Raw genomic sequence first — 23,474 nt, 5'->3', positions numbered from 1 at the left:
TCAACCTGGGCTGCGCAGTGAGACACTGTCACAAAAAATTGAGTGCTTCGGGGAGGCTGAACATTATGGCAGATGTGACCATGCCTTTTCTCAAAACCCTAGTCTCAAAAGTCTTCTGTCCAAAATAATGTGCTACTGTGGTCTACATTGGACCCTAACTCCCAGGTAATACTAAGAATTCTCAAGGTGATGATTTGATCTCATGGATTGTCTTGGTTACTTTTCTCTCGTTGCTGAGACAAAATACCTGACACCCAAAATAAAGGAAGGAAGAGTTTATTTAGCTCACAGTCTGTGGAGGTTTCAGTCCATACTCAGCTGGCTCCAAGGCAGAGTGGCACATGGCAGAGGGCAACAGTTCATGTTGGCAGAAGACAGCCAAAGCAGCAAGAGCAAAAGGGGGGAGTGGTGGCAAGCAGCCTCTTTCTCTCCCTTACATATGCAAACTATCTGCCCCAGGGTGAGTGTAGCACTCACACCCGTAATCCCAGCATTGGATCACGGATCAGTCATAAACTCTAAAAGCCCAGCCCATGAGTGCATGAGGCTTTAGGGGGACATGCAGACACAAACCATAACACTGATGCAGCGAAGAAGTTCTGGCTTCAAGTCTGCTCCTCGCTGGGGCCCTGGCTGGTGCAGGTTCACAGTGATGAAACTGCTCTGCTCCCAGGGCAAACACAGTGCAGGAGCATGGGTGGGCCTGTGACTTGGGCTTGAATGCTGATGACTGTGACTGTTTCTGAGCAGACACTTGACACTTTCCTTCCTGCTGGGGCCCCAGGCATAGCTGCTCGTGTGCCCAGGCTGGGCTTCTGACCAGGTTCCTTGGCTGACAGGGGCATCGCAGCAGCAACCCAGCATCTGTGCCTCAGCACCTCTGAGTTCACCTCACTGGTGCCAAGGAACAAACGCAGGGAGGACACTTCCGGCTTTGAGTCCCAGTCGCTGCATCGAGAGGAAAACTGCACGTTGTGGGGAGTCTCGACCTCCCGACTCTTCACAATGTGTTCTTTGGACACAACAGCAAAAACTTTAAGAACTAGTTTAAAGTAGAATAAAATGCAATCTCTTTTTGCTAAATAAAGACATTCTCTGAGAAATAGACCTGGAAAGAGACCAGAGTTTCGCTGTAGAGTCCTAGTGGGCACTGAGTAGGTGGGAGGCTTTGGGCAACACTGACAACTCAGCCTTCAGATGTATTCAGAGTCCACGTCAGCATCAGCATTGTCACCAGAGGATCTAGGAGCCCACACGGCCAGGGCCAGTGCATCTTCAGGGAAATGATGCTCACTGACCTGCAATGCACACAGCTCTCCCAGGTTGCAAGGGGAGAAGCGAACCGTCCTTATCTGTCTAATAACTTTTGGAGAAAATTGGCCCTTCCTTCTTTTCTCCTTTAAGCATTTGGGGAATGTTTCTATGCCAGGCTCTCTGATGGGTTAAGGGCATGCAGAGCAGAAACCACTTCACTTAACCTGGGGGTTCATCCCTCTGGGGCGCTGGTCCAGGCAAGGGAAGTCACAGGAAGTGACTGTGGAATATGGCAGGCAGCCTGAGTGGGCGTTGTTGTTGAATTGGATTTTAGGGTTCAAGGGGGGGCAGAGGGGTTCCTAAGGGCCTACTTTGCACAGTCAGATGGATAATCAGCCACCTCATCAGCCATCTCAGAGCTGGTGAGGCAGGAGGTCGAGTACGGACAGGGGTGTGCAGGGTGGCATCTTTACAAAGCTCAAAGCTTCCAGGTTTGGGATGTAAATTGAGATTATGAAGTTTGTTGTTACAAACCTTCATGGCTGTGAGAATGCTGGAAGTCCAGCCAGGAGTTTTTCTCACTAAGGCTGAGCTGTACTCTTTGGTTTCTTTCAGTTTTACTTGGGTGGAGCAGATGCTGTGATGGATTTTAGCGAAACAAAGTCATTCATCTCAGGATGAGCTTAGACGTGAAACTTTGGGAAAATGCTTGGGGGGTATTTTCAGTAATGACTTACAAACTGGTACGTTCTATGACACAAGGCCTGCTGTCATCAGGGCACACCTTGTGTCGGGTTGTGTGGCGTCTGCACTAGGGATAATGTGGGCTCCTGCGCCCCCTGAAAGAGGGCTTTGGATAAACTGGAAAGTTTTTAGAGGAGAACACTCCACAGAGTTAGGAGTTGACAGAATTGATTTATGAGCCAAGATGAGAAAGGGAAAAGGCGTTTTGTTTGGGTAAATGACAAATAAAAGCAGAGAGAAAGCCAGTTACAGGGAAAGCATGAGAAAGAACCGCAGCTCCAGCTGTCCTGGGTAACAGGTGTCGAAAAATTCACTCCCAGCCTTCGGGAGAGGGAGCAGAGAGGAGCGGAGAAGCAGAAGGACAAACAAGGACAGAAACGGTGGCCGTCGTGATCGATCTTGTCCCAGAGCTGTTGCCGGGCAGCGCAGGCACCCCCATCTGCTTCAGGTTAACAGGAGCAGCCCTTTGCCCGGAACCTCCGGTCTTGTGAGACCATCGAAATAAGCTCCGCCCACTCGATTTCTGTGTCCCGCACACATCTGGAAACCTGCAGCTGGCTCCGTGTCCCGGGGCTGTCACGGGGCCCATGTGAGCTCGTCTTGCCTCGCCCCCCGCAACACACTTACTACTTACTGCACGGCTGTATTTCCCTCTCCCGCTTTGGCACCGTCTGTCTCACTGAGGGGCAGGTGCGGAGCCCCTCACACTCCAGATGCCCCTCAGACTTGGCCACGGCCCCTCCTCTGTCTCCCTGACCTGCCTCACCCTGCACACAACCTCTGACGTCTTCCCCTGGGGGCTCAGCCATGGCCAGGGTCCCCATCCCGCCCCTGCTGTGCGCTCTGAGTGGCAGACGCTGGTCCCTGTCCCACTCTTCCCCAAGCCATCAGCTGCCCAGGTTACCAGTTGGTTCTTTGCTCTGCACCCCATTCCAGTTCCCTCCCAGGCTGCAGACCCGGCGATGGCACGAAGCTCCAGCCGGGTGGTCCCTGACCCACCATGCGTGCTCTGGGCGCAGAGGTTCCGAAGCACGCTGGCGACCTCCGTGTGTGTCCTGCTCCCCTCTGAGTCCGTCCCTCCTCTGATTCCTGGGCATCCTTCCTCAGGACCCCTTCTAGGGAGCTTGGTGATTTTTAACTTCCCCTTGCACAGTTCCTATGTCGCTGTTTATTGGAGAAGTAGATTTGTCCCCTGGTCTGGTTGTTGTGTTACCACCCCTAACTCACAGCCGTCTTCCGGTGTGGCGCACACCTCCAGGGCAGAACCTCGGAGTGCATGTGACCTCCCTGCTTCCTTCCGCCCACGTGATGCCTGCACGTAGCAGATGCGTTAAACAGTAGTTTTATCAAGATGTAATTCACATGCAATGGAATTCAGCCACTTAAACAGTATACTTCAGTGGGTTTTCTTATATTCAGAGTTATGCAACCATCACCAAAGTAAATTTTTAAACGTTTTGATCACCCCTTCCCCCAAGAAAAACAGTGAACCTTTTCACGACCCCCCTATAACCCTCCCCACCTCCCCCAGGTGACCAGTCCCAGGGGACCGCTGACCTTCCGCCATCCCTGTGGCCTTGCCCCTGTGGACACACACTGCACACTGGGGTCACACAGCGCAGGCCCTCCCGCAACAGCTTGTGTTGTCCAGGTGCGCCACATTCTGCATGGAGCAGCACTTTACTCCTTTCTGTGGAGATCCTATCGCAGTGGACCATGTACCACGTCTTGTCTCTCTGCTCATAAGCTGGTGGACATTTAGGCTGCTGTGGCTACCTTTTGGCTCTGGGTAGCCAAAGCTGTCTTGCATATCTGTGTGCAGGTTCTAGTGTGAACGACTCCTCCCTTCTCTGGGGAACACACGGGGGCTTGGGCGACTCTGTGTGTCTCTAGGAACCTCTCCCCCACGTGCTGTGTCAGACTGCATGCTCAGCAGCTGCTCCTCTGCACATCTGGGTTTTGATTCCCTGGATTTAAACAATCGTGGGGTGAAAATATTTTTAAAATTTGCACTGGGACTAAACATGTACTGGTTTTTTTCTTGACCTTATTCCCTAAACAATTCAGTATTACAATTATTTCCTCTGAGTTTACGCTGTGTGACATAGTACAGATAACCTCGGGAGGGCTTCAAGTGTGGACGGGAATGTGTGGGAACGCGGAGATACTGAGCCGTTTTGTAGCAGGGACCAGGCACCCATGGACTTGGGGGAACGGGTTTCCCACAGTGATGACTGTCTAGCTTCTCCACGTCCCACAAGCAGTAGGCTTTTCATGGGGAAAGAACAGAAAGAATAGTTTTTAAAGGTTGATTTTCTGGTTTGGTAATCCTAGAAAAATACTTCCTTCTAATACTTGAGCAAACTGTGAGTTCTACTAGAAAAGACGCCCTGATGGATTTGTAAGACATTCAAAGGAGAAAGTGAGAAGACTGATTTGTTTTCAAATAAAAATGTAGAACCTGGGAACTTTTTTTCTAGTAAGGCTCTTATACCAAGAGGGATTTCTTAGGAAATGAAGTATGTATTGTTCTGCATAAGGCACTGTTGGTTAAAGGTAGATACAAAGCATAGAATCTTGTACACAAGGTGAGGTTTCCAAAACCACAAATAATGGGAGCAGGGCCAACTCAAGGAAACTTAAGGAAAATTTAAAAATCTGTGGAAGAAAGCAACAAAGAGGTGGTAGAGCAGCACTGGCAGAGCAGCATGGAGGGGTGTGGGGTGCATCTTGGGGGCCGTGTGGGCAGGGAACGGGGTGCATTGGCAAGGGAGGCTGGTGGCGCTGTCCCTTATGTATTGTGCAGTGACCGTGTGTCTGGAGATGAGAGGACACCATGCAGGAAGTGGGGGACGGTCCTGGCTCTGCTAGATGGGGCATACTGAGCAGAAGTGCGCACAGCCCCGGCCGTGCAGCAGATGTGTCCGCGCTGCCATCAGGGGTCAGTGCCACCACTGTCCTGACTGGTGGGAGCCAGAGGCACAGGGAGGTTGGGACATCACTCAGGACCCGCTGTGGCACCAGGCTGCGGGTCTCCAGCTGTCCACCCACACGCTCCTCCCCGCAAGAACTCACAGTGCACAAACAGCCTGGCGATTTTAGTTTAAATGAAATCAACTGTCAGAGGTGTCTGACTTCGTTTTTAAATTAGTTGTATTGTCATCTCCTATGCCAGGTGTATAGAGATTTGAGAGAGGATGCAGGGACTTAGAGACCATGTTAAGAAAATTTAACTTTACTCCCGAGGCAGAGAGGGACGTTGTCTTTAAAATTCTCGCTTGATTTTCTATCGACCCAAGATACCCCTATTGATGGGGTGCCGTGCATGCACTATGTAATGATCAAGCCAGAAGAGTGAAATATCTGCCCTCTCAAGCACGGATCATTGCTTTGTAGAGAGGGAATTCATCATCTTCTCTGGCTATTTCAAAATGTAGAGTGCTTCATCATTAACTGTGCCTCTATTGAGCAATAAAACATCAGAACTTTTCCTCTGGTTGAAGTGTGACTTTGTCCCCTTAGTCAGTCTCTCCCCACGTGTCCTCCCCCCTATCCTTGGGGGCTGGTGGTCAGTCCCCGCTTCGGAAATGTCCCTGTGTGATAGGGTTTGCATGGGGTCAGGATGGATGTGTGCAGAACTGGAGAGATAGAGGTAACTCATAAAACCGTCCAAGGATCTGAAGGGAGACCAGACTTGGGATGGGTAGAGGGGACAGGCATAAATCAAAGAACCACAAAGAAGTCACTTGGGGCCGGGGGGCTGGAGAGGGAGGAACTTCCCTGGATTCTGGGTGGATCTCGGGGCAGGTGGAAGTGCAACTCACCAAAAAGCAACCATAGAATTTTATAGGGAACCTGGTTTGTAAATAGAAAAAAGCGCTCTTAATTTTTCCCCATGTTTGCACTTTGGGTGGCTTTTTTTACAGCCCTCGCTGTCCTCTAGGGGTCCAACCACCTTCATCTTACCAGATTTCTCATGCTTCGTGCAGAAGCAATGCTTACGTTTTTAACACTTCAGCCCTTTCGAAAAGTCTGTTCCTTCCCTGGGGGTCTTTCGAGCAGACAGCAGCTGTGTACACCTTCCCGGGCCTCTGGGGTGGACCCAAGCTGTTGCAAATGAGGTGACAACTCCTGGCCAGGAGCCGGTGCCTCACCTGTGGAACCTTCTCCGGCGCAGGCTGCTCTGGCGGGAGGCACCACCACGATCATCGACTTTGCCATCCCCCAGAAGGGCGGCTCCCTCCTGGACGCCTTCGACACCTGGCGACGCTGGGCTGACCCCAAAGTCTGCTGCGACTACAGCCTGCACGTGGCCGTGACGTGGTGGAGCGAGCAGGTGGGGCTCCTGGGGGCCCTGTGTCCTGTGTCCCTCGACCCTTGACCTCCCCCCGGCCAAGAACACAAAACTGGTAACAAAGGCCAAAGGGCAGGAGCCGGGCAGAGGTGGCTTCCAGGTGACCCGGAACTGGGGGGAGAGTCCGCTGCGTGCTGTGTGGCCACCTGGTAACCACTCACACCAGAGTCACCCCCCATGCCCCTCGTTACCTGGGTCTGGCAGGAACAGAATGGGATTCAGACAGAAGAGACAGTTTTGAGAGCTGCTGAAATAGTTGTTTCTCCCAAGGGTAAAAGTATGTGTTTTTGAGGGGGACACTCTTCTTGGGATTCAAGTCACAACTTGTTTTTCCGCACTGGACTTCACTGAGAAATCCTGCAAGGGTTCACCGTGATGGGCATTATTTGAGTAACTTATGTTCCCACCTTCCCTCCAAGACTGGGCTTTAGACTCCGGGTTAATGTAAAACACATAATCGGTCTTTAACCAATAGTTCAGCCAACGTGATTGCAAGGTTTAGAGTCCACAGCTAAAGTTGATTTTTCCCAAAACAAAACAAAACAAAACAAAACAAACAAAGTGATGCCCTACTCTCTTTTATGCCCTCAAGGCCAGTTCTTCCCGTCTTCCCCGCCTCCCTTTCTCCTTTCTTCCCTCCCTCCCTCTCTCCCTTCCCCCCTTCCTTCCTTCTTTCCTTCCTTCTCTTTTCCTTCCTGCTCCCCTCTGTTCTTGTACAAGATGGAGCAAAGGCGATGGAGTGCTTCGCATTCCTTAATATCCCAGAGCACCGCCTGGTGAACGTTGCCAGATACAGATTCTGCCCAGTGCTGTAACCCAGCACGCCACAGGGCTGCGACCCACTGAGCTGCATCGCCTCATGCTCCAAAGGCTCCAAGCCCGGGTCAAGCTGTGGGCAGGGCTGTCCCCGCGGAAACTGTGCCAGCCTCTCCTCTCCTCCTGTGCTTCCCTGCAGTCACGGGGTTGCTCGTCTTGAACCTTCATCCGGTCCCTGCCTTCCCCACTTCCCCACTGTCCCCGCGTGGAAATCTGTGTCACAGTGTCCTCTATTTCAGTCACTGGTCCTGTGGGATTAGGTCCGCACTAACGACTTCGTCTTAACTGCAACCGTGGTGGCTCTGTTTCCAGCTGAGGGTTGGGACTTCTGCGTATGAATGCTCAGTGCACACATGTCAACCCACATCCGCTGTTCGTCCTTGAAAGCCTGGGGAGGCTCGGGGGCCACCCTGGGGCAGGAGAGGGCTTAGGGCCCCATGCCCAAGCGGCACAGTGGGACTCCATGATGGTGTAGGTGACAGGGTGTTGACCAAGGGCCCCTCAGAAAGGGCGCTGTACTCAGCAAGGGTAGCATCCCCCAGACCCCCTTTGGCAACCAGCACGTGACTCCGCTAACAGTGTGCAAAGTCCCTCTTTATTATAAAAATAATGTATTCATTGTGGGAAATTTGAAACTGTAGCAAAAAAAAATAAGGCACAGTCCAGCACATTCTGCCCCTTGCTGGTCTTGTGACAAATCACGGACCCTCCCATCTCCCGTCCACCCTCAGTATCCTAGCATTTCTTTCCATTTAATTTTCTGTGTTAATTTATTAATTAATTCAACAATGGGTGGTGTGGCAGAGGGTGCACACCACACGGCCCCCTCTCTCGTGGACTGAACCCCAGTGGCAGATAGGGGACCAGCAGTGCACACAGCACCGTGAGAAAGAGAAGGAAGGTTAGAGAGGTGATGACCAGCGGCGGGAGTGAGGGGCTGACTGTCGTCTCCTCATTGTCAAACTTTGCTTTTTCAGCAGAAAACCCCACACTGTTTTATTTGGTACTTTTTAACGAGCAGCAAAGCTAAAGGTTTTGCACGTTGGTCAATCATTTCTATCTACTCCATGAACTATGGGTTAACGATTTGATGTGGGCTGTTAAGGTTTTTCTTAAAGTTGAAAGAGGGTTTGCCAATGAAGACCAATATTCCTATGCTTGCTATATTTTTTATTTGTGTGTTAATCTATTTGTGTGTTAATCAACTTTATATGCTCAAATCTACTGATTTTTCCTTTGAGTTTTCAACCCATCTTGAGACTTGGACCAGGCCTGCAAAGGCAGTTACCTAGTTCCTTCTGAGCCCCACTCACCCGTTGCCCTGGGCAACCCCAAAGGCCTGAGCTCCTGAGTGGTCTAGCACCCTGAAGCTGCCTGTCCCCTGGCCCCAGCCTCCGAGCTGAGGTCCTGCTTCCTTGGCCCAGTTCATCTACACCTTCTGCTTTCTCCGGCTAAGAACTTACCCTGCGGCTCTGAGACCTGACCTGAGCCCTTCCTTCCTCCATAGCCTGGACTCCTTCTAAGTCCATGATGGCTTCTTCCACGGCCACGTTGTGTTAGTTTTGCTTTCTACTTGGAGACAGAGGCAATGAATTTTATGTCCTGGAACAGAAGTGCTTTGAGGAAGTGGTTAACTTTTTCCTGAATTATTCTATGACAGCAGCAGCAACTCGTCAGATGAAGTAGGAGAGGGCGTGGGAGGAAGGCCAAGGACTTCACTGCGATTTTTGGAACTACACTGTTGTCCTTATTTTGTTTGTTTTATGAATGTACCTTTCTGGAGAATGTTGAAATTACCACTGAAGCAAAAGAACAATGTGTTGTGGTTGTCGGTGCCTCTTAGGTCAAGGAAGAAATGGCCATCCTTGCCCAGGAGAAAGGTGTTAACTCCTTCAAGATGTTTATGGCCTATAAGGACCTGTTCATGCTGCGGGACCCAGAGCTGTACGCTGCCTTTGAGCAGTGCAAGGAGACTGGCGCGATCGCTCAGGTCCACGCGGAAAACGGAGACATCATCGCGGAGGTAAGCGCTCGTGCCTGCCCGCGGCAGGAGTGAAACCGGGCTCTGAAGATGCTCAGCCCTCAGCAGGCAGGGAATGAATCAGAGGAGCAGAACCCACGGGCTGCAGGTTCTGATACTAAACTGGACGGCATCTATATAATCTGAGCCTTGCCCAGTGTAATAGATGTCTGTTTGAAGCCATGCTCTTCTCAGAAACTGGGGATTACAATGTGCACTGGAGGAATCTAGCTGATACCTCTTTCTTGTTAGTTCCATTACTGACGCCCAAAGGGTTCACCATCTGCAGGAGCTGAAGAGCCGTCTCTCCCCCTTGGTATCAGCCGACCTGTTCTCTCCCGGCTCCGCTCCCACTGAAGTGAGTGAGGCGGAGGCTGTGGCCGGAGGCGGTGGGAGTAATGCGGGGAGAGAGTTGCTGTAAAGCAGACGGGCCAGGGTTCACACGCGACTTCACACCTCCGGCGGTGCGACATGGCCAAGGCATTCCTTCGCTGCTTGGTCAGGACTCTGCCTTTTGTGTAAGGATGAAATACGAGTCTGGAGAGAGGAAATAACAAATCCAATAACCACTTAGCAGGTTGGGCTGGGAGCCAGGGAAAATGATTCAGTAAAAAAGGAGCTGGGTGATAGATCACCAGGAGTCGCTTTGGCAAGGACTTCTGCTGTTTAGTTTTATTTTGTTGATCCGAGCCAACACTCAGTTTTGAATATGGATCTTGCTTTTCAAAGCCCTTGGTCAGAAACAGCTTCCTGTCTTTTTCACCTTTTCAGGCAACACAGTTTGATGATGAAATGTGCACAGAGAAAATTCACATATGCATTGGGAATATTGGTTTATACCAAATACATTGTGTGCACATGTGCGCGCACACACACACACACACACACACACACACGCTCTCACACACACACACACGCACCTGCCTACGCCCACTGATCCAAAATTCGCCGGGCGCCTTGCATTCCCAGTCTCTGTGCTGGCATTAACCCCTCCCGCTGTCTTCCCAGGGGGCCAAGAAGATGCTGGCACTGGGCGTCACGGGGCCCGAGGGCCACGCGCTGTGCCGGCCCGAGGCCGTGGAGGCCGAGGCCACGCTGCGGGCCATCACCCTGGCCAGTGCGGTGAACTGTCCCCTCTACGTGGTGCACGTGATGAGCAAGTCTGCAGCCAAGGTCATAGCCGATGCCAGGAGAGCCGGTGAGCCCTGGGGCAGCCTGGCCCGCCCCCGCCCGGGCCGGCGCCGGCCGAGCCCCCGCAGCCGCCGCTTCTGCCTCCAGGAGAGCGGCTCGCCGACGGCCGCCGCTTTCCCTCCTCCTGCTTCGCCAGTGCCCTGTCTTTGTTCCTCCCCGCCCGCGTATGGTTTTCTTCTCTGGCTGCCCGCCTCTCTTCGTACAGGTCATCTCCCTCCTTTCCCGGGACTGCATTCTGTTTCTTTCTGCCCTGCGGCTCCAGCCTCCAAGCCGGGGGCAGTGGGTCCAAGAGGCTTCCACCCTCCTCCGCTTCTCTGCCAGCGCCTGCTTCAGGCCGGGGCTAGGCGTGTGCAGCAAAACATCATTCTGGAGTGGCTTGTCTGACAGCAACTTTGGTACTGGGGCAGTTGAAGCAGTTATCCAACAGACTCTTTGAGATTATTTTGAGGTGTTAAAATGCAAGTTATTTTTACCCCAAGTTGTCTAAGCACCCAGCTCTCTCGTTCAGTCTAACGTAGAGCAGACAGTCTCCTGATCTTCATACGAGCGGGACAGAGAAACAGTGTCGCTTACTTGCAAGGACCTCAAAGAAGGACGAAAAACAAGCTCGGTGCGTTTTATTCGGTGACCGTAGCCCGCCTGCGGACGAGCTGGTGGCTTCAGTCTCCTCGTTTGTTCAAACGCAGACACGCACAGCCACTCTTACAAGTCATCCGGGCCCTCCCCCGGGAAACCGGCTACATTTTTATGACACGCATTACAGAAACTATGAACCTGGATTTGGTATGTGTATGACTGGCACTAAAATAAATCTTGTCAAAATTGCTTTTCTGTGCAGGAAGTTTCAGTAAGGATTCTGAGCCATCTGTGCTTTTTAAATGTAATCCATCGGCATGTGCGTTAAGCTTGATTTCACTCAAGCATTAAGGAGGTCTTAGTATCAGCTATTTCTGATCGCTTCCCTCCCACGCCCGACACATGATAGGATTGCAGTAGTAGAGCAGCCTTTGACAAAGAAAACGCTGCGATTTAGACTTTCCCACCAGATGGCGCTGTGGTCAACTCTATGGAATTGCGTTTCCTTTGGAAATTGCACCCCGTCAGGTGGAAAGAGATTTAAGAGACAAACCCGCAGAAATGGTCAGTCCCAGCCCACCAGCAAGCTCCCGCTTTGACGGTTCTGTCAGGAAGCAGATTCTTCATCTTGGATATTTGTTAAGCACCAGGAGACTGTCATATTCTGGAGAAGATTTTAGACTATAGATGATAGAAAATTATTACACTTAAGTATGAGCATTTTAAGTACCTCAAATTCAATTTAGTTCTTGAATATGTAAAATATTTACATGAGCCAGAAGTCAAAATTATATATAAAAAAGGTGCGGGGAAGTCTGACTTCCTTCTTTCCTTCTCATATTCTATAAGTAATTATTTTTATGAATTTATGTCTGACATATTTACAGTTTCTCTTTACAAAGTAAAAATTATGTATGTACCTTCTGATTTCCTCTTATTTCCTACATGGAAAATAGCACCTTATATACAATAGTACGTGTCTTGCTTTTTTCCCCCCACTTGAAAAATATTCTGTTTTATAGGGCGCAGGGGTTGCCTGGGTTGCGTCCAAGCTTTAGCTATCACAGTAAACCACACTGACAACCTTGTGTATGCTGCCTCACAGCTGTGCGACGTGTGTTAGTTTCCGCTTGCTACTGTAATAAATGGCCACAGACTTAACGGCTTAGATCAACGCAGCAGTTCTAGAGATGGATGTTATCTCGCAGTTCTAGAGATGGGACACTGGAAATGCTATGCCGGGTGTCTCGGCACTTGCTGTCCCCGAGACAAGACACCCAGTGCTCGCGCTGAAGGCGGAGAGGTGTCCCCCTCCCGTGTTGGACCGCGGTCCGCTGGCTCCCAGGCAGAAGCAGGTGGGCGGAGGGGCCTGGTGGGGGCACTTTCACCACCCTGTGGCCTGGAAGCGGAGGAAGGGGCGGAGCCTGGAAGCGGAGGAAGGGGCGGGGCCTGGAAGCGGAGGAAGGGGCGGGGCCTGGAGAGACACACCCTTGCGGGCCACGCCCCCAGACCCGCCTCCTGACCGCGCTTTCCCCTGTGAGTTCGAGCACGAGCACAGCGCCCCCACTTCTAGTCACCCTCCGAACACAGGAGGTTTGGGGGGCATTTGAGACGCGAAACATGGCATCACCGGGAGTCTGCAGGGCTGAGGGTCTTCCTGGAGGCCTGAGGAGAGAAGTCCTTCCCTTTTCTTTCCAGCACCCCGAGGCCCCCTCCATGACCTTCCATGACCTTCAAAACCAACAGCGCCCCGCGGAGCCCTTTCTGTTCGCACCGCTCCGGCCGGCTTTCTTCACGCTTGCACGGTAAAGACCCCTGGGCTACCTGGAGCCTGCCTGTCTGCTTCGGCGGCGGCGGTCCATCTCAAGCTCCCGAGGCGCATCTGTGAAGTTCCTTTCGCTGTGTGATGAAACCTGCTTGCAGGCTGCGTGGACCGGCGTGTGGAGGTGGCTGGGCTCCAGTATCCGGCGCCCACGGAGAGACACCTTCGGGGAAGAGTCCTGGAGGTCTGACGGCTGGTTCAGACAATCAGTGCCTGTGCGATTTTTCGGATGCTGCTACACGCCCTTCCAGGGCGATCATAAATACGGAATATTTGAAACGTCCCCCAAATGTCCTAGTTCTTGTGAAAACGCTTCAGTGCTCAGTCAGAGGCAGCAGAGCTTCCAGAACAAGCCGAGAGGGAGACTGTCCACCCGCCCTCAACCCCTCTCAGCAGAGCCGGTGGTCGGCAAGAGCCAGAGGGGAAGAGACACAAAGACAGACCCTGGGGACATACAGGGAGGGAGCTGCTGGCCCACACTGCCCTAAGGAAGATTCCTCGCCCTGCCTGCACGCAGCTGTTATCTAACCTCACCTCTGAGCACAGAAGAACAGCGGAGCTTTATTAACCGTGATCCTGTATTCAAAAGAATTCAGCCTGCCAGGTGTCTGATCCAAAGGATTCCCCTCAGTAAAGGCCTCGGCTGGGCCCTCTGCCTTCTGGGGCCTCGACCCTGTGGAGCTCCCCGGAGGGCAGCGCTGACACTGCCCAGGGCTCGTTGCACTCACAGAGCCCCCGTCCGAGACCCACTGACTCACAGGAACCCCCAGACTCGTGTGCGTATTAAAGTCAGAAGCCCTGCTCCAGGGGGCACACGGGTATCCAGGTACTGATTGCCTCTGTTGTAGCAGGCTAGAACACAGTGCTATTCCACTTGATTTCATCATTCAATTCCCATCTCTATATCCAGCATGATCAGAACAACTAACATTGTGTGTTGAGTGCTTCATATGTGCCTGGCGTGCAGCACTATTTTAATATCTTTTATCTCAGTTCAGGTTTTACTCTGTATTAGCTCATCAATGTATTTTAATATATATTATCTTTTAAAACTTGTAATAATAATGCTTCAAGCTCAGCTTTATCCCTGTTTTGTGGCTGATAAATTAGGGATTGGAAAATGACTGGTAAATTAAACCCCAGACAGATTCACCAGTAGGTGCTAAATGTAGAATTCAAACCCAAATCCATGGGGTTTGAAAGCCAAACCTTTTCACTTATTTCTTGTTTTTCATTTTTCTTCCGGTACCAGGAATCGAACTCATGATCTTGTGCTTGCCAGACAGGTGCTTTGCCGCTGAGCTAAATCCCCAGCCCCCCTTTTCAGTTATTTCTCATCCACTTCAAGATGAAATTGGGTTAGAGTTGGGGAATTACAGACTCCAAGTTAAGATTTAATGGCTTAAGCTTTTAAAAAATTTAACTTATTTTTGGCTTTGGACATCACATTTTAAATATTTTCTTGGGCACTTGATCGTCCTGTTATGTTTATCGTTATTAAACGGGTGACACCTGTCAGGGATGGAAATGATGAAGAATTGATGGGAGGTAAGCACCTCTTACTCTCAGTTCACTCTTTGGAGCTACAATTGGAGCCGCACGTTTGGTGTTTGATGATCATCTCCAAAATTTAAAGGGTAAGAGTGTTAATAGTCATTCGTGATTTTTGAAGATCCCTCTGACTCCCAAGAAAAAGGATTTCAGCTCAGCGACTCGTACCTTCACCTCCTGATATCTGAAGCGGGTGGCGCCTCCAGACGCCGTGCCAGCCCTGTGTGTGTGCTCAGGTTTCTGCTCTTGCGGCGCAGGCTCATGTCAAGCTTGAACCGCCGTGGCGTGAGATGGTGCTGACGCTCTTCTCTACGTGCGGAGAGCCTTTGCGAGAAATCGCGCAAGCCTGTGTTACTCGAACCCGCTCACGCAGACCGATTTCGGAGGTCGGGGTCACATTGCTCTCCCTGTAGGCTCACAGTGTAGCTCATGTTGTTGCTACATAATTAGGCCAGTATAGTTCTTAAAGTTTCTTGGTTTTCCCAGAATGTTTCCAGTTTGCTCTTTTTAAAATGAGTTGAGAAAAGACACAGATGCCTTCTCCAGCATATCGGGAGAGTTTCCGGCTCCCCGGCTCCACTTTCCACCGAGGACAAGCAGCCTGGGAGAGCCTGCAGCCAGCGTACGTTTTCTTGGTTCCAGTTCTCCCCTTGGAGATTCTCCAGGAATTCTTTAAGGAAAAGAGTGTGGAAGCTGCGTTTTCTGATTCCTAGTCCTCACGCCTTTGAGGATGTGAACGGGTGTGGTAATCCAAGCCCAGAGTTACTTCTGTTTTGTCGGCGTGCTCCTCCTCCCGCACTGGGCAGCGCGGACCCTTGCTTTATGACTGGTCTGAGCGTCTGGAATGCCCTCCTGTCTTTCTTCATTCTAGAAGTCTAGAAATTCCAATTATTTCTATGTAGCATTTGGCCTTTTAAACTCCTCTTCATTTTCAGAGGTCTCTTTTAATTCAAAGGCTAAGCTTTAATTCTGAAATTCTTCCTTCTGTCGTCTCCTCCGCATCCGTGTTCTCTTTCACCCTTCCCAGGAAGGCCTCCATGTCCTTTAACTGTGGCCCGCTTGTGGAAACACCTTAACCTTCTGCTCTTCATTTAGGAAACATTTTTGTTTGCTTTCCCTGGCCTCCTAAAGAACTATCTAATCATACGTTTATTACCAAGAAAACTTCCTTGGTCCCTGGTTGCTTATTCTTTTGTATTGTTGATGTGTGCATTCTTTTCTTGATCTCTCTGAGGACACTAATGAAGTTTTCTCTCCTCTCTGTTTCCTGCATTATCTCCGTTACCTTCTGAGTGAGATTTTCAGGTGTTGAAGTTTGGCCCTCTCTGCTTTCTGTGCTGTCTGTTTCCCGAGTGTCTGGTGGCCGCTGGGGCTCCATGAGGGTTCTGGGGGGGGTGCCTGGGAGGCTCGGGGCGAGGCCTGTGTGCTGCAGCCCCGCTGTGTAGTCTCAGAGCGGCGTGGATGTCAGAGGCCCCGCTGCTCAGGGGGCTGAGGCCGAGTCGGAACGCCTGCCCCTCCCTGCCCTCCACCTCCTGCCGTTCTGCCCAGGAGCCGTGCGCCCAGGACCCCTCTGCGCCTTTAGTTCCAGAGGTCACTCTGCTAAGCCTCCCTCCCTAGTTGTTATCACCTCATTTCTTTCCACCCTCCCGAAGTCTTCCAGCCCGCTGGCGGTCCTGGTCCTCCTTGCAGTCCGGGTGCCACCGTGAGCACTAGGTCCCACGTCCCCTGGGCTGTCCCTTGTGCTGCCCCTGTCATGCAGCACCTGCCACCAAACTGAAAGGAACCACGCTGCCAAGTCCCAGCCCCCAGCAGCCAGGCACGCGATGCTGGCGAGCGCGTCACTCGTGCTTCTGTCTTCCCTAGGCTGAGCACAGAGCCCAGAATGGGGGGGGCTCCCACGCACCCTCGGGGGAGCCACTGTGCGACCGCGAAGCCAGGGCAGCAGAAGCGTGCTACTCCTCCCGCGGCAGAGCTGTGCCGTGCTGCAGAGCCAGGCACACAGCAGGGGGAGCCAGCTCAGGTGTGCGTCGCTCCAAAGGTCCCCACAGCCTGGTCCTTGTTCACCGAGGACGGGCACCAACGTGAATTCCCGGCTTCAGGGACACTTTTCCTTGTCTCTCTTTTTCTTTTTCTTTTCTTGTCTTTTCTTTTTTTGGGTGCTGAGGACAGAAGCCAGGGCCTCAGCACGCGTGGTAAATGCTCTATCGCTGAGCTAGGTCCCCAGCCCTTGTGACACTTCTTATTTTGGTCCAAGCAGCTTTGGTTGGGTCTTCTTGTAGCCACAATGTTGCATGAGGGATCACTGATGGTATTTTAAGGATATACTGTTCCCTTCCTTCTGCTCTCCTCACAGGACTCCGTGCCACATGCACTCACAGTGTTTCTGGTGCTTTGCTTGCAGTAGCACTGATGTTTCTCAGCAGGTTAATACAAGGCTCCCGGTATATGTCTGCTACAGTGTCTCCCAGTGGTGGCTGCACTCCCCATCTCAGGTGCTTTCTTGTCCCTGAGACACCATAACCGGGCACCCACAGTCCCTGGTCGGCTGCTCTGAGGCCTACAGGGCATGGTGGCAGGGTCTGTGGAGGAGGGCTGCTCTGCTCATGGTGGCCCGGAAAGCAGAGAGAGAAAGGAGGACCCAGGGAGGGAGACTTGCCCTTCCGGGCCACACCCCATGACCACCTCTAAGAAGGCCCCACCTCCAAATGGTTAATTTAGCTCTGAACCCAGGGTGGGATAATCCACTGATGAGCACAGCGCCCTGTGATCCCATCACCTTCCAGAAGCTCCATCTCTGAGCGTGTGAGGCTTTGGGGGCTGTCTAGACCTAAACCACAACACACCCCCATTTCACTTGTTTTAATAAAGTTCTATTTTATCTTTTCAAGCTCTTGTGTTTAGGCTATAAGTTCTCACTTAAACTTATTAATAAAATGTGTTTGTTATGCTTTGTATGATAAGTAAGTTCCTGGACACCCAATGTGCACTAGGTCCTGTACCATCATTCTAGGACTTGGGAAGATGATTGAGCTACCTCAGGGACAGAGGGTGCCCAGGGCACAGTGTGGGGCGTTTGTTTCTATGACTGCTGCTTGGGTTTGGTTTCCTATAGTAGAAGGTTTTACTTTCCAGGCTTATTCTAATGAAAAGTTTTCTTCTGGAGATTTTGGATTTTCTATTTTCCACCGTATTTAAAGTCTGTCCCCCACATAGTCTTCTTGTGTCTAAAAGATGGAGCAGGGCCCTCTCAGTGACCATGCAGACCATCGCTCTGTAGTGCCGACCAAGGGCAAACCCACCGTCACTGACACACGTGTGAGCAACGCTCAGTGCCCGGCCACGGCACGGATAACACACAGCTGGGTAAAGGTGGCTCTGACTCTCAGCCTTTTCCTCTCTTGATCTTGAACCTCTGAACACCCTCTTGTCTTTCACATTTAAAATAGGAAGATTTACCTTATATACAATATAATGCAGTTTAAAACTGGCCATTATAGAACATTTCAAAGCATAGAATGGTGTAGCTAGAAGGAAACGAACATCGTGGAGTGTACGAGTTTGCACGGGCTGCTGTAACAAAGGGTGTGGAGGAAGGCTGTGTCTACACCACTCTCCTTGGCTTGGAAATGGCCATCTTCTTGTGTCTTCAAGTTATTTTCCTCCTGTGTGTCTGCACCCAAATGTCCTTTTCCTGTGAGGACCCCAGTCTTACCAACTTAGCGGCACCATACACCTCACTGCACCTCTGGTACCGCTACCCAGACATTCCATACATCATTCCATATGTTCTGAGGGCTCAACATCTGAAATTTGGCAGGGAGCAAAAGATCCAGCCCACAACCCTGAAGTGACTCCAGGGTTGGAGGAATGTGCTAAGTACCCTACTTTCATAGACATTAGTTTATTTGACCTTCACAAAATTGCCACATTAAAAGGACACTGTGATCCCATCTCATAGGTGAGAAAAACCATTGACTCATCCTGTGCCAAGCTAAAAAGTCGCATGATCTGTATGAGCTTAAATCTCTATGATCCACACTCCCATGCTAGCTCCCTGCATTTTTCTTCTTAGTCATTTTACTCCTTCATAAGTGTAATATTTGGATTCTAAACAGAGCCCAGGCAAATTTTGCCCTATTGGGAAAATCTATTTTTGCCCTTGGGAAAATTTGTTTTTATGTGACTTTGGCTTCCCATTCCCCAGCCAATGTTTCCACGCCTTCTCTGTTTCTTTCCCAGTAAAACACTGCTCCTGGGTTCCCGCCACTCCCCCACATCTCTCATCCCTGTCCTCTTGTACCCAAGGGCTGGGGAAAGGGCAGCATTCCGGCAGGGTTGGCAGACTGCATTATGTGGAACTCTTTAGCTTCTCTCTGAGGGCGGATGCCTTCTAAGTAGGAGGTCGCATTCCAAGCACTGGCTTTCTTTTTTGGTTTTGAGCCAAAGAATGGAGAGAGAAGTGAGAAGAGCGGCAGGTAGGCAGGGCGGGGCTCTGCGGAACTCTCTGAGCAGTGGGAGGACATGAGTAATGACGATGTCTCTATCTCCCGGAGTTGCCGGAGCCATCTGCTTGCAAATTTGATCAGAAGAGCCCCAGATTGAGGACAGCTACAGTGCTTTCCACTGCCAACGTGTTATGCGTAGTAAATGAAACCAGTGCGTGCAACTGGAAAATCGCTCAACCACATCCGCAAATAGCTTGCAGTTGACTTAAACATTTAAAAATACATGCTCTGCACCGAGAAGTGAAGATGACAGTTTTCTTAATAACGCAGTGCGTGGGATCTGCTGTCCAAGAAGAGGTTTAGTTCCAGCTGTACCACAGACGACCAGCATAGTCTCGGGCAAGGGAGCTCTGCTCCTTGAACATCAGTTCCATCCATCACACTGCAGGCTGCTGTCAAGGTCGAAGAGGTCATGTGCAAAGCCTTGCTAGCTATAGAGGGCTGTACCTTTGTGAGCTACTTTCATCATTATTTTCAGCCCAAATCTATCAGAACCCGCAGGTCCAGCTTGATTCTCCAATTTGTGGACCACCCGGGTCCCCCATTCTCCTGCCCTTCACGTCTTGCAGCTTTCTGGTCCTTTGAAAATGTCTTAGCACCACTGTGAAATGGGCAAAGAGCAGCTAGAAATTTTTATTTTTATGTGTTTGTAGACACACATAGGGAGAAAGTTGAATATAACCCAGTTCACAAAGAGCTTGAATATACAAAAAAAGTGACCTGTCACATTTTAAAGGAGCTAAGCCCTCCCTGGGAAATTGCCTGTCATCTGCTTTCACACCAGCCTGGCAGACTGCCGGTAGATACTGACACTTTTAATTTTTCCTGAGCACTGTGAAAGTGGTGGAAGTGCTGGAGCTGCCTTCCCACATCGCCAGCACGGCATGCCAAGTGCCTGAGCAGAACATGCGACGAGGATCTCTCCTCCAGAATAAAGCACCCACCGGAAAATCCTGTCGACACCTCAGACAGGGGCTGAGAATGAGACCTCGGAGTTCTCAGCATCCCGTGTCTGTGAGAAGCTGTCTTGGAGCGGCAAGTCGTACTCAGAGGTAAACAGAGGCGTCTGCCTCGCTCTCTCTGCAAAGTCTTGCTGCCTCTCAGTTCCAGACACGATCGCTGCTTCTTCTCAGTGCCAGGAAGAGATGTGCGTGGTGCTTCCCCTGTCTGGGAAGAGAACAGCCAGAGTGGGGCGTGGGCAGGCGTCCGCCTCGTGGAAGCCGAGGGCCCAGCGTGGCTAAGTTCCTGGGCGTCGCTCTCATTGACCACACTTTGACCGTTGAGTTACCCAGGGAGGTCTTAGACCCCAGCAAGCTGGCTTTTGTAAGAAGTACCTGTGTGCAGTTCATGATGTTTACGTCGCTTGTATGCAGTTGGCGTGTGTACATAACACATCTTAATTCCCACCGGATGGGGAGCTCCACCGCTCCTCATCCTTTCCCTCTCCGTTCCCTCCACCTCTCCATCCCCTTCCCATTTGAGAAAGATCTCTCTCCCTACTTCCTATGATCTATCTTTCATTTTGCTCTTTATTTATACCTTGGGTTTCTCATATAACAGAAACCATGTGATACTTAAACTTGCATCTCTGATGTATTTTACATGACATTATGGTCTCAAGGTGCATCCATTTTCCTACAAATGACTCAAGTTTGTCCTTCTTTATGGCAGAGTAGTACTCCACTGTGTGTAAATATCACATTTTCTTATCCATTCATCTGTTGGTGGAGACAGAGGCCGCTTCCAAGTCTGGCTGTTACACGTTGTGCTGCTGTAAGCACAGGTGTACACGTATCTCTCAATAAGACTTCAGCTCTTTCAGGAAGATGCTTAGGAGGGGAATAGCTGAGTCAAGTGCGGTTTCTAGTGTCTGTTTTTTGAGGAATCTCCATATGCAGCTGGCTTCCATGGTTTTGGGGTTTCCCAGGCTAGCTAGAGGAAGGGAGCTGGTGTTGGGGAGAAATGATCTGTGAGACAGCAGGGTGCTGGCTCCCTTCAGTGCAGCATGGGCAGCTGGTGGCCCTTGCACTCGGGGCTGTCCCAGGGACTCAGTGAATGTCAGCGATGCATCAGGATTGTAATGAAAATTCGGCACCTGGTTAACCAGAGTGAACTGATTTGAGACGCCGGCTTCCTCTCTGTGCACTTGCTTTTTGATTGCTTGCATAGGACGAGGTTGACGCTGGGGAATCTATTATTCTGACAAATGCTAATCAGACATAGGGCTCTGATTTTAAATTCAAATTCACTGAACTATTAAGTTTTGTAACAGTGTGTGCTTCTGACGGGCTTATTTGCATGATTTTTAAAATATGCATTTTGGGCTATAATTTTATTATCCAGGTGTTCTTTTATTTAATAGAAGTTTTTGAGGAGTATTTTTTAAGACTCTTTTTTTTTTTTAGTTTTCGGGGTTATTTTCCGGTTCTAGGAATCAAACTCACGACCTTGTGCTTGCCAGGCAGACGCTGTGCCACTGAGCTAAATCCCCAGCCCTTGAGGAGTACTTTTTAAGGGTGTGAAAAGGTCATCAGTCTGTGTGCAGCAGAGGTGTGCTGCAGCTGGACTCCGTGTGACCCACAGGAGTCACTGTCATCTGACTAGCATAGCACCAACACTCAGACCGCCAGAATCTGAACGCCTGGGCTCAACCCCTCCTCCTCTGCTCCACGTGTGTGCAGTAACTGTGGAGAGATCACACAACCCCGTGGATCCGGTGATGGCAATGACAGCATCGGTCCGGTAGGGTTTCCCGATGTCAGGATCTGCAGCCTTCTCCGGGGTGCTGCAGCTAACTGTGGGTCTGGGATGGGCGAGACTGCTTCTCACTCAGTCTTGCTGACCTCGGGGTAGCTCTGCTCCTGCTCCGACAGGGGCCGGTGGCCTTGCAGAGCCCTAAGACCAGATGCACAGCTTTTCTTGGAAGCAGCACGGTCACTCCCTCAGAACTAACTGCCCAAGATGCATGGTGGCCAAGCCCGATGCCAGGCAGTGGGGTAGGACCGTCTACACACTGCGAGGTGTGCACTGGCTGGGACGCAGCAGGTGCACCATAATCACTACTTGTTTCTTTTCAGTTCTGCACACAGACTGACTATAGTCTGAGATTCTAAGCTGTAACTCTTTTCCTCTGCTAGGACAGAGAAGGCGGAGGCTGTGTGTGTCAGGTGGTTCTCCTGAGAGCGAATGAAGGCACTGATTGCTTCCTTTGCCCTTCCCAGGGAAGGTGGTCTACGGAGAGCCCATCGCAGCAAGCCTGGGCACCGACGGCACGCACTACTGGAGTAAGGAGTGGCACCACGCGGCCCACCACGTCATGAGCCCGCCCCTGAGACCAGACCCTTCCACGCCGGGCTTCCTTATGAACCTGCTGGCTAAGTAATCCTGACGTGTTTTGCAAAAGATGTCTCCGAGTCTCTGGGTTGGGTGGAGGAGAGCCTGTCCCAGGTCGTTCGTGACCCTCCTGTTCTGTTCCCCCCAACCTGATGGTGCCGGCCCCTGCGCCCCTGGAGAGCAAAGAGCACCGCTTTCCTCATGTTGTGATGCGTCAGAGCCTCCCGTCCGATCATTTGTACTGAAATTCTATTCTTTTCTGCTTTTTCCCCTCTCATCTCCCAGAGCCCAGACTCTTCAATAGGCCCTTTTTGTTTGCTTTTCCTGTTTGGCGTTTGTACAGCCCATTGAACCCAGGGCCTCCCACAAGCAGAGCAAGCACCCACCACCGAGCCACACACCCAGCCCCAGTGCCCTGTTTCTACCCGAGTATTCTCGTGCTTGTTCTTCTGCTGACAGAATCCGGAAACTGGGCTGATGCACAGACAGCTCGCTCTCTGGGGGTGGGTGCTCCTTGTCCTTGAGAATACACCGTGCAGGAGCCCTCGAGACCCTCAGGGCCAACTCAGCCAGGTGCTTCTGACCCAGACCACCCAAGTGTTTACTTGTCCCTTTCCCTCACCTCCCTTCACGCTTCCACATCCCCAAGGTTGCCCACAGCCAGAGCAGGCCCCTGTCCCCGTGTGTCACACACCTGTGTTGGTCACCGCTGGCAGTTTGCCTTGGAGGTCACCGTGGTGGGATCTTGTGCGGAACTCTACTCACAAGGATTTGTCACTCACAGTCTTCCTAGGGACCCCGACGTCATCATCAGTAGACACACTCAACCACCAGGGTCTAAAAGGGAGGCGTTCATAATTACAGAACCAAGCAATGGAGAGCTGAGCCTAGAACCCAGAGCTTGCCCCGTGCTTCTCACAAGTGTGCTCTGTGGCAGTGTGTCTCAGACTAAAGACAGAAGGAGGAAGTGGGCACGCTCCTCATTCTCCATTGTGTTCTTCTGACTCTTGGTAGGGAAGCGCTCAAGAGATAAGGACTATTATAGAGGTTTCCAAGCTGACGCACTCAACTCTCATGGTTGCCTCTTTTCTCCTCTTTCCAGCGATGATCTGACCACAACAGCTACTGACCACTGCACCTTTAACACCTGCCAGAAGGCTCTCGGGAAGGACGACTTTACCAAGATTCCCAATGGGGTGAACGGTGTAGAAGACCGGATGTCCATCGTATGGGAGAAGGGTGTGGTGGGTGTCCTAGGAGCCAGCCTGATTTTGCTCAGTTCCTCCACCAGGGTCCTAGCTGTGACCT

General features: G+C 51.2%; 1 protein-coding gene across 1 annotated transcript in view; it reads left to right on the top strand.

The window, feature by feature from the left end:
• The window catches only part of Dpys (dihydropyrimidinase), a gene marked incomplete at its 5' end in the record, with an annotated part of 60,539 nt that overhangs the window by 9,180 nt on the left and 27,885 nt on the right, over positions 1-23,474 (top strand). Inside the window, 5 exon segments of the mRNA XM_013512744.1 lie at positions 6,176-6,334; positions 9,012-9,191; positions 10,197-10,386; positions 22,055-22,211; positions 23,269-23,405. Of these exon segments, the coding sequence (XP_013368198.1) occupies positions 6,176-6,334; positions 9,012-9,191; positions 10,197-10,386; positions 22,055-22,211; positions 23,269-23,405 (823 nt within the window).

Source organism: Chinchilla lanigera, unplaced genomic scaffold (genome assembly GCF_000276665.1).
Source record: "Chinchilla lanigera isolate Chin_1 unplaced genomic scaffold, ChiLan1.0 scaffold00016, whole genome shotgun sequence".
NCBI classification, from domain to species: Eukaryota; Metazoa; Chordata; class Mammalia; order Rodentia; family Chinchillidae; genus Chinchilla; species Chinchilla lanigera.
The sequence above is the reverse complement of the archived record's forward strand: the minus strand, read 5'-3'. Positions and strand labels throughout refer to the sequence as shown.